Source organism: Fundulus heteroclitus, chromosome 15 (genome assembly GCF_011125445.2).
Source record: "Fundulus heteroclitus isolate FHET01 chromosome 15, MU-UCD_Fhet_4.1, whole genome shotgun sequence".
NCBI classification, from domain to species: domain Eukaryota; kingdom Metazoa; phylum Chordata; class Actinopteri; order Cyprinodontiformes; family Fundulidae; genus Fundulus; species Fundulus heteroclitus.
This window is the reverse complement of record NC_046375.1, coordinates 29,099,634-29,111,099: the sequence shown is the minus strand read 5'-3', so window position 1 is coordinate 29,111,099 and position 11,466 is coordinate 29,099,634. Positions and strand designations below refer to the sequence as shown.

The 11,466-nt window shown below is 48.4% G+C and overlaps 1 protein-coding gene across 1 annotated transcript; it reads left to right on the top strand.

The window, feature by feature from the left end:
* Positions 1-427: 427 nt before the first annotated feature.
* LOC118566228 (midnolin-like) lies at positions 428-4,646 on the top strand. The gene is made up of 3 exons (XM_036147658.1): positions 428-480; positions 4,074-4,191; positions 4,266-4,646. Exons 1-3 carry the CDS (start codon positions 428-430, stop codon positions 4,599-4,601), a joined length of 507 nt encoding a protein of 168 aa, XP_036003551.1. The 3' UTR covers positions 4,602-4,646.
* Positions 4,647-11,466: the final 6,820 nt, after the last annotated feature.

Below are 11,466 nucleotides of genomic sequence, written 5' to 3'. Positions count from 1 at the left end.
TCGTGATTAAAAAAAAAAAAATGTGGTGAGATAAAAACATCACGTGAAAACAAACTGGCACACTGAAAGTCCGTGGCTGTTGGGTGCCACGAAGATGCCACAAGAGTGCCAGAGGATGCCAGGATGCTACCAAAATGTCAGACCGGCTGTGAAAGCCTTTAACATGCCACGGCAGCTGCCGCTGTCTGACTGTCCAACATTGTTCTGTTAGGGAAAAATGCCCAGCTATTATTCTGCTACACACTCAAAAGTATAACCAACTGTTAGATTACACTTTTAAGGACCACACCTCAGCCAGCATCTGTGTCTACTCCCTCTCTGTGACAGCAGATAGTCTTCATCATTTTATAATGAAAAACACAAAATTGAGTTTACGGTAATCCGTTATAAATAACACCTGTGAAACCTAAATACTACTTACAACTACATGGAGAAGATCTGGGACAGGAGGCTCCACATGAGTCAGTGGAGCATCCACAAGTGAGAAAGTAAAGGTGAGACTGTTAATTTACCCCAGACAAGTGAACCCCTTCCATTTGCAGTTTTCTGGTTGAAATTTTATTCCAGCACTGTTAGGGCCACATCACATTTCTTCACTTATATAACTCCACATTTACATCACATTACAGGTTGGATATAATTAATAATGTAACACTGACAGCAGACAGACATTATACACCTAAAAGAGAAATCAGTGTGAACTACTGTTTATGATGGATGGGTCAGAGTTGTAGAGCCAAGGCTGCCAAATAGTTGTACATGGTAATTTAAACGACTGACCTCTAATCTATTTGTTTGTGCCCTGAGGGATGTCTGGGTCAGATGCCGTCCCCCCAGGGATGCCCCCAGCAACAGGCCACCCACTATTGTGGCTGAGGACCATCTCCTCTGCCTCTGAGAGTGGTGGTGATGGTGGACCCCCACCAGTTAATTTGGCCTTTGCTGTTTTCATAGTTACCACAATAAAGACATCAAATATTAACATTAAATTAGACACACTTCCAAGCAATTTCCTGTTACTATTACATGTACAGTACATCATGAAATATTGGCAGTGTGAACATCAATTATTTTGGAACTCACATCATTAATTGTATATGTTGAGTATAGCCAATGAATGCTTTAAATGGTTAAGATTACCCATAATAGCTTAGAACTGGACCTGATTTAACAGTATTTTTGTACTTCATTTTCACTTGCTGCCATATCCTTTTGGTGCCTGTTGTGTTGCACCGAGACACATATTTTATGCACACACAAAAAAATAAAAATAAATCAAAAAAATAACTTTTCTTTCGGACGTTGTATACTGTAATGTGGACTATACAACTTTAATTATCTGTCAAATCACACTCATGCATTGAGTTAGTCAGCAATTCACTGCCGCACTGACTCTCGCTGTTCTGCTGCTGCAGTAGTGTTGCTTTTTTCCTGAATATATTGCATGTGAATAGTTTTCATAAGCCTTCAAGGTTTCTTTGCTGCCATTACCATGGTGAATTGTGTTATCTGCATACCGTTGATAAGGGCTTCTTATATGTTTTTGCTCACGCTTAACTCAGGGTTGATTGAACACTGGGTTTAATTACCTGATTGATGCCGCATGTTCTAAAACCAAAAACACTGAGGGTCCATCCAAATACCCTTATACAGTAGGACTCTAGTCAAAGTGGAAGTTTGTCATCGGTCGCCATGATAAGTGCTGTCCGAATAGAGCTGTCAGTAAGGAAGGAGGTAGTTAGCCTAGGAACCTTGTGATGTCATATATCAGCGCTAAGGATGTAATGATTACTGCTGGTGAACAGAGTTACGTATTTTTAAAAGGCTTATTGAGAGGGTGAATAATGGCAGGCGAGCAGAACCAGACTAGGCAGATGAGTAATGGCTGGCAGGCAGGGATGAGCAGGAAACCAGAGGAAGCAGGTAGTGAAAGACCAGAACAGGCGATGTGGACCAGGGAAACACCAGAATGGGCAGAGCAAGCTGCTGCAACTCACGGGGAAAACTGGCAGAACTGCAGCACGCAGACACAGGCGACCTCTACCTGAAGAGTCCAGCTGGCTGGTAGTGACAGGGCACATCACACCGGACGAGAAGGGAAGAGAGACGTTCTGGCAGGGATGAGTTGGCTGAGGCAGGTATATGTGAACAGGTGACCAGCGTTGAATGTAATAACTGGCAGCCGGTGGATCTGATTAACAGCAAGGCATTGGCATGAAGGAGACTGAGCTGCCACTTGGATAGTGGCAGAGAGGTGAAGGCTGATCAGAAAAGTCCAAAGGAAAATTTAACAACAACCCAAATCATGACAAAGGAGCTATAAGGTATCCCCCAATCCTTTGTGTGACATGACATAGGCAGAGCCCAGCTCACAGAAATCAATGAAAATATGCAGAGACAAGAGAGTGTGTAGTTTGTAGTTCATTTTCGGATGACTTCAGGCCTGAATTTGACTCGCGTCATCCATGTGGGTTTCTGTCACGTTATGACATCATAGTTATAGGCTGTCCAATATCAGCACAGCAGTCAGAAGCTCCTTTTTTCCCCACAATAGAGTTCTTACAGTTGAACCGTGGCCTGCATGTTTTAGTTGCTGCCACACACCTGACTTAAATTAATGGATGATTAAGAGGCATATGTTAACTTAATGGCATGCAGAAGAGGTTAATAAATTTTTTAATAAGGTGAGCTGATCTAAAACATGTAGCACAGGGGTCCCTAAGGACCAGGGTTGGGAACCACTGTTCTAGCTGAGCTGTAACAGATTACATGTATATAGAAAATGGAAGGATGGATAGAAAATTGGGCTCTGGAAACAAACAAAAACAAACATATTTCACAATCCTGTCACTGGGGCCCCGTTTCAGAAAGAATGGCCGATCCACCCTGAGTAGAAAGCAGCTACTGTGAGTAGTTCTACCTCTCGCTGTAATACTCAGGATTTTCAGTTTCAGAACAGGTGATATCAATCTAGTAACTAAACTCAGCTTCCAATCAAGCCTGAGTTCAGCACAAGTGTGAAAAAAGCCCTCATCAATGGAACGCAGATAACGCGATACACCATGGCAACGGCAGGAAATAATAAGCCCCAAAGTGCGCGTTTCCTGCAAGTAGAATTTTAAATCTTCAATGAAGACATATGGAGAATATCAAGACATAATTAACAATAAGAAATAACGCTGCTGTCAATGCATGAGTGATATGATAGTTATTTGACGGAGTATTAAAGCTGTATTCTCACAATGCATTTATTGTATTGTGAGAATACAGCCTGTCGGATTGAATATGCCTGTTCAACCCGACAGGCCTAAAAAGGATGAGGTAACAAATCAGAATCAGAAATACTTTAATTAGAAATCAAGATGACGTATGAAAATACAGTTTAATCACATAAGCTCCTGCTATACATTATTCCGTTTAACCTTAACCAACTAAAGCATTGTTGGATATGTATATTCAACATATGCAGTTATGATGGGGTAGTATGAGTTTTTTATTGGAGGAGGGGGGTTATTGAAATAGCTGATATGTTAATTTGGCCTCACCCATCCATCTAAAATATGAGTTGACACTGATTATTTTGTAGGTGTATGATTTCTGCAAACCTCACTTTATACTAACTATATTATAGGCTATATTGATATTTTAAGTTGAAGTAAAGGTGGCACTATTTAAGTGAAGAAATGTACTGTGGCCCTAACTGTGTTTGGGGCAGGGGGTATAGAAACTAGAATAAATGAATGGAATATTAAAGCTGAAGTATCAAAGTTTGAAACTGAATACATTTTTGCTTTCATTCTGTTTAGTTATTTTATTAATCTTGTTGGTCTCTGACTATGGCACAACATTAAATTCTGAGTGCAACAGTAACATTCCTGACAGTGTGACATACCGCCTCTAAAATATAAATTTTCTGCATCACCTACGTTATTAAAAAACTGCCGTTGCCATAAAGCAAAGAGCAGCACAAATAAATTGTTCAGAACTGAGAGTGTCCCCTCGTTATTGTCAGGACTCAGCCGGCAGGGCCGGGCAGCACGCTGCCGGCTCTGCCGTCTCTGCTTCTTCCACAGGTGTTCGGGGTTGACTGTTGGGCGGAGCACACACACCTGCGGGCAGTTGAGCAGCACTGGGCCCCGCTATAAGAACTGCGCTCGAACAGCGGGAGGATGCCAGAGTGTTACCGTTGTGGTATGAACAATCGGCCACGGCTTTTCGCCTACTTACCTTTTCCGCTGACTAAGACAGTCCTCTGTGTCTCCTAGGTTCACTCCCTGAGCGCTGACGTCTCCTCTCGTGCTCCTGCGAGCTCTCCCGTGATCCCTCTCGTGCTCCACTGGTTACCTTCTGAGTCGGCTTCCCCGGACCCAAGGTACCCCTCTGACGATCTTCTGGTTCCTCCCGCTGTTCTGATCCCTTGGATTCCCCCGGTGCTGCTCGGACCCACTCCTGCCCCAGCTTCCCACGGACACCCGTCTCCTCCACCGTGTGCTAGGCTGAGACCGCACTGCCCCCTCCCCGGTCAGGTTCCCAGCGCTTCGTGTGTGTTCCGGTTCCCTGGTCCCCGTTCGTGTGCCCCAGCGTCTGCTGTGGCAGATTAGCTCTCGTCCTCCCCGTTGTTCCTTGTAAATAAAACCCGTGAAGTCTGATCGGTCTCACCGAGTGTATTCTGCATGTGGGCCAAACATTTAAAAGCAAACATGACAGAAGAACACTCTGGCCAAATTGACTCAGCGAGTACATTTGGTGGGACTCTAGCCGTCCAACAGGATCAGATCCGGGGGCTAGAAGCCGCAGTATCCGGGTTGCAGGACCAGCTACAGGGTTTTGCTGCCCAGATCAACCAACTGACAGGTATGTTGAGCGCTAGCCGCCAGCCAGCTGTTTCCGCGTCTCCCGGTCCCTCCCCTGACCCCGCGTCAGTAGTGACGTCATCGGGAATCCCCGAAACCTCATCCCCGAATCCGGAGAAATTCTCCGGGGAGAGTGGTGACTGTGGGGGTTTCCTCTTCCAGTGCTCCCTAGTTTTTAATCGTTCTCCCAGTCTGTTTACCCACGATTACGTTAAGATCTCTTTTATTTTACGGCTTCTTACCGGAAAAGCCCTTAGATGGGCGGAGACCCGCTTCCCTGACTGCCAACAGTTCGGCTGCTCTTTTAGTGATTTCCTAACGGAGTTTAAGATGGTTTTCGCGGCCGAATCAGACGAAGTGCAGAGTTCCCAGCGGTTGTTGGCCCTTCGGCAGCGGGGCAGACGAGTGGCTGATTTTGCCATCGACTTCCGTACGGTGGCTGCAGCTGCGGGCTGGGAGCAGCGCGCGCTGAAGTCCGTGTTTTTTCAGGCATTAGACGAGTCCCTCAAGGACGAGCTGGCGCGTCTAGAGGAGCCAACCACTCTTAATGAATACATAACCCTCGCTGTCCGGCTAGATAACCGGCTTCGGGCTCGGGGCAGAAACCGGCCAGATAGACCCCTCATTTATCGGCCACCTCTGCCCGAGCGGAACGCCTCTCCAGCCGCCGTGACTCCTCCATCGCCCCCGGAGCCTATGCAGCTGGGCCGGGTTCGGCTCACTCCCTCTGAGAGGCAACAGCGAATGAGTTCACGATTATGCATTTATTGTGCTTCTCCCACCCACTTTATTAAAGATTGTCCAGATCGGCCAAAATATTAGGTTCGTCGGTTGTAGAGGAGGAACCGGCGGACCGATCTCAGTTCTCTCTTTCTACTCCTCCACGCCTCTGCTTAAAGGCAGTGATCGTCTCTGTGCGAGACGCATTTAAGTTGTCCGCCCTAGTAGATTCGGGGTGCGATTTTAATTTATTAGACAGTTCTTTTGTTCTCCGCGCTCGTCTCGAGACAGTTCCCCTAGAAACTCCCCTTCAGGTTTCAGCCCTGAACGGAGGGGTTCTTCCAAGAATAACCCATCGAACCAAGCCTTTAGAACTCGTGGTCTCTGGCAATCACAGAGAAAAGATCTCATTTCTCGTTTTTCCTGTTAAGCATGCCCCACTAGTTTTAGGTTTCCCGTGGTTGCAACAGCATAACCCACTGATTAATTGGGCCGATCAGCGGGTTGAGACCTGGTCACCTAAGTGCCATGCTGACTGCTTGCAGTCAGCTGTACCCCCCTGTCAGGTGCACACACTGCCTCAACCTCAGGTAGATCCCGAGACCTTAAAACTGGTTCCTACGCCCTATCATGACTTAAGACAGGTCTTCAGCAAGGCTCAGGCGTGTTCGCTCCCTCCGCATCGCCCGTACGACTGCGCTATTGATCTCCTGCCTGGTGCCCCGCTGCCGACCAGCCGCCTCTATAACATCTCCCAATCTGAACGTCAGGCCCTCGAAAAATATATCAAAGAGTCGTTAGCCGCTGGGTTAATCCGTCCGTCATCCTCCCCACTCGGTGCCGGGTTCTTTTTCGTCTCAAAGAAAGATGGCTCCCTTCGCCCCTGCATCGATTACCGTGGCCTAAACGCTATTACTGTTAAGAATAAATATCCACTCCCACTCCTCTCCTCCGCCTTAGAGCCGGTTCAATCTGCCACTGTCTTCACTAAATTAGATCTGCGTAACGCTTACCACTTAGTGCGGGTCCGCCGGGGAGATGAGTGGAAGACGGCCTTCAAGACTCCCCTGGGGCATTTTGAATATCAGGTCATGCCTTTCGGCCTGTGTAACGCCCCTGCAGTGTTTCAAGCCCTGGTAAATGACGTTCTCCGCGACTTCCTAAACATCTTTGTCTTTGTCTACTTGGACGATATCCTCATTTACTCCCGCAACCTAGCCGAACATCAGCACCATGTCCGCCAAGTGCTCCAACGTCTTCTTGAGAGCCGGCTATTTGTAAAGGCGGAGAAATGTGAATTTCACAAATCCTCAGTCTCATTCCTCGGCCTCATCCTGGAAGGGGGGCAGGTCCGGTCTGACCCCGAGAAAATAAGAGCTGTCCTCGAGTGGCCCGTACCCAATTCCAGGAAAGAATTACAGCGTTTCCTTGGGTTCGCCAATTTCTACAGGCGTTTCATCAGAGGCTACAGCCAGGTCGCCGCCCCTCTTCATGCCCTCACCTCCGTAAAGATTCCTTTCTCGTGGAACCCTCAGGCTGACTCAGCGTTCACCACCCTAAAGAAGCGGTTTTCTCAAGCCCCCATTCTAATCCACCCTGACCCGAAGAAACAGTTCACAGTGGAGATTGACGCGTCTGACACCGGGGTGGGTGCAGTCCTCTCCCAGAGCTCTGACCAAGACCAAAGGTTACACCCATGTGCCTTCTTCTCCCGACGTCTCTCCCCGGCAGAACGAAATTACGACGTCGGAGACAGAGAGCTGTTGGCAATAAAACTCGCCCTGGAGGAGTGGCGTCATTGGCTCGAGGGGTCCGAGCAGCCCGTCCTGATCTGGACAGACCATAGAAACCTGGCCTACCTCCAGACGGCGAAAAGACTGAACCCCCGTCAAGCCCGCTGGTCCCTTTTCTTTTCCCGTTTTAATTTGACCATTTCCTATCGCCCCGGTTCCAAGAACCAGAAGCCAGACGCCCTGTCCCGCCTTTACTCTCCTCCCGACTCAGAAAAGGAACCAGCACCGATTCTCCCGCCGTCCTGTGTGATCGGAGCCCTCCGTTGGAAGATCCAGGACCTAATCTCCCGAGGCCTTCAGACCGAGCCAGACCCTGGGACCGGACCTCCAAACCGTACCTACGTGCCTACTTCAGCCCGACCTCATGTCCTCCAGTGGGCCCATTCTACAAGATTTTCTGCTCACCCTGGCATCCTCCGGACCCGGACTTTCCTCTCCCGACGCTTCTGGTGGCCCACCTTGTCCCAGGACGTAAAACAGTTTGTCCTCTCGTGTCCCATCTGCGCCCAGAACAAGTCATCGAACAGACCCCCCGCTGGCCTCCTTCAGCCCCTCCCAGTTCCCGAGCGCCCCTGGTCGCACATTGCCCTCGATTTCGTCACCGGACTCCCCTCATCCCAAGGAATGACCACAATACTCACCGTAGTCGACAGGTTTTCCAAGGCATGCCATCTCATCCCCCTCAGAAAGCTTCCCTCAGCCCTCCAAACGGCCCAGCTCCTGGTGAAACACGTGTTTCGCCTGCATGGTATCCCGCAGGACGTTCTGTCTGACCGTGGTCCCCAATTCATCTCGCGGGTATGGAGGGAGTTTGCCGTGGCCCTTGGGGCCCGGTACACCCTCACTTCCGGCTATCACCCGCAGACCAACGGTCAGACAGAACGGTTGAACCAGGAGCTGGAGACCGCCCTCCGCTGCCTCACCTCTCAGAACCCCACAGATTGGAGCAAATTTCTCCCCTGGGTTGAATACGCCCACAATTCCCACATCTCCACAGCCACAGGCTTGTCCCCCTTCGAGGTCTCCCTTGGCTATCAGCCCCCGTTACTTCCCGAGGACAATAAACCCATCGCCGTCCCCTCTGTCAATGACCACATCACCCGCTGCAGACACTATTGGACCCAGACCATCCAAGCCCTCAAACACACAGCAGAACAGAACCGCCAATTTGCTGACCGGAAGCGAGTCCCAGCCCCCACCTACCATCCCGGTCAGAAAGTCTGGCTGTCCACCAGAGACATCCCCTCTAGAGCTGCCTCCCGAAAGTTGTCCCCACGTTTCACCGGCCCCTATGAGATCATCTCCATCGTCAGTCCCACCACCGTCCGTCTCCGCCTCCCATCTCACTCCCGAGTCCATCCCACATTCCACGTTTCTCAGATCAAGCCTGTCGTCTCTAGTCCCTTGTGCCCTCCGGCCGAACCCCCTCCACCCACCCAGGACCACCACGGACGTCAGATCCAACGGATCGTGGCCTCCCGTCCACGTGGTAGAGGTTTCCAATACCTCGTGGACTGGGTTGGTCGCGGTCCCGAGGATCGGTCCTGGCTCCCTGGTTCCGCCATCCCCGACCTGTCTCTCATTAGCTCCTTCCTTGCTTCTCGACCCTCCACGTCCTCCTCGTGGTCGCCAGGAGGCGACCCTTGAGGGGGGGGTGGTGTCAGGACTCAGCCGGCAGGGCCGGGCAGCACGCTGCCGGCTCTGCCGTCTCTGCTTCTTCCACAGGTGTTCGGGGTTGACTGTTGGGCGGAGCACACACACCTGCGGGCAGTTGAGCAGCACTGGGCCCCGCTATAAGAACTGCGCTCGAACAGCGGGAGGATGCCAGAGTGTTACCGTTGTGGTATGAACAATCGGCCACGGCTTTTCGCCTACTTACCTTTTCCGCTGACTAAGACAGTCCTCTGTGTCTCCTAGGTTCACTCCCTGAGCGCTGACGTCTCCTCTCGTGCTCCTGCGAGCTCTCCCGTGATCCCTCTCGTGCTCCACTGGTTACCTTCTGAGTCGGCTTCCCCGGACCCAAGGTACCCCTCTGACGATCTTCTGGTTCCTCCCGCTGTTCTGATCCCTTGGATTCCCCCGGTGCTGCTCGGACCCACTCCTGCCCCAGCTTCCCACGGACACCCGTCTCCTCCACCGTGTGCTAGGCTGAGACCGCACTGCCCCCTCCCCGGTCAGGTTCCCAGCGCTTCGTGTGTGTTCCGGTTCCCTGGTCCCCGTTCGTGTGCCCCAGCGTCTGCTGTGGCAGATTAGCTCTCGTCCTCCCCGTTGTTCCTTGTAAATAAAACCCGTGAAGTCTGATCGGTCTCACCGAGTGTATTCTGCATGTGGGCCAAACATTTAAAAGCAAACATGACAGTTATAAGAGTAATGTGCGGGCTGAGAATATCAAGATAAATAACTGACAGTGGCGAAAAACACTTGAGAATATATTAATCCAAAAATGATAAGACATTTATTTATGGGCTGATCAGCCTCTCCCGACAAAGACTTCTGTGGAGTATTCGTGCTCCAGCATACAGGCTCCTCCAGAATAAGACATGCTTTTCCTAACACTTCTTTGTGCAAATCTCAGCTAAAAATTAGGAAAAACTCAGGGTTAACCCAAACAACTCCGCTCGGTAGCAAGGTTGTTTCACTGAGTGATTTGGCTCAGGGTAAATGCTTCTGAGCTTTCTGAAACAGAAAAGCCAGGGCGTCATGGAATTTACCCCAGAAATTACTCTGAATATCCACTAACCCAGCTTTCTGAAACAGGGCCCAGAGAGCTGTTTTACAAATCTAAGATAGAGGATTAATCTGGAATTATCCTAATATCCTCACTGAATTAAACCTCAACTCGTTTCACAAAACCAATAGCAGATAAACCAGGTTTAGTTCATCCCGGTGCATTCTCTGTTCAGTCAGAAGTCAAACTGATCAGAAGCTAACGAGTTTTGTCAGTGTTTCCATTTTCTTATGTGTGTTATGGTATTCTTTTATGAGCCTGCACTAAAATACCATGGGTACATATTGGTATTGAGTCACTATTTTATTTCAAAAGTATAATAGTAGCCTATACCATTATTAACTTTTTTATTATCAATGTGGTAATTGTTAGTTTCATAATCCTGTGATTCTAGAGGCTGCTGTTTTGCTGCCTTCTCTAAAACAAACATATTTCACCTCAAGTGCACAAAATATGCAGTATCACAGTCCTGAAAGACAAAAAGCATTTAAACCTAGGACCGTCTTGCCAACTGTGCCATTGTTAGAACAGGGTAGTCTAAACTCCCTGAACTTACATAATATTATTGTGCAAACATTTTAAGAACTGTTCATTTGACTTTTTCAAGTCAAATTAAATTAAATGAATGACTAAATAAAGCTCAGTCTAAACAATAATAAACAGCTCCTGATGCATCAAAACCTGGTGTACTGTCTGTGAAGGAGCAGCAATGACTTGACCCAAATGGCTGTAGTGAAAAAAGGAAAGGAGAATCAATACTGTGTTGTCTCAATTTAACCCTCGCCAACCCTCCCCATCCTGCTGCTCATGGGGCCACCTCTGTAGGGCAGCAGGTTGGGCCTAAGGTGAGCATGTGACTGTTCAAAGGACAAAAAACAGGAAGGAACATTTATTAAATGCAGCCCTTTTTGTCACATCTCTAACACTAACCTAAAACCAAAAAACATCAATAAAGATGACAGCATGATGTGTTCGGTCTGTCGATTATCAGATTCTGTCTGTTCTACTTCATTAAGTTACATAACTGACTGTGGCAGTTTAAGTTTATGGGAAAGTGTTTCCAGCTGGCCTTGCTGTGATCATGGAAGAAACTCACATAAAGGTATATAAAATTATGCTTGGCATGGAAAGCATGTTGACAGTTTACCTTGCTGCTTCTGAATTCACAGTGCCTTGTAAAAGTATTTAAACAACCTGTACTGTTTGCACATTTTCTCTTTAGAAAACTTTAATCATGAAATGTTGAATGGTAAATCAACAACATTGTAAAGCCCAAGGTACACAGCAGAAAGGTCAGGGAGAATGTTATGTATAAGTCTAAAGTTTTAAAAACATATTCATTTAAAGGATACAGCAAATGCAGGAGAAGGTG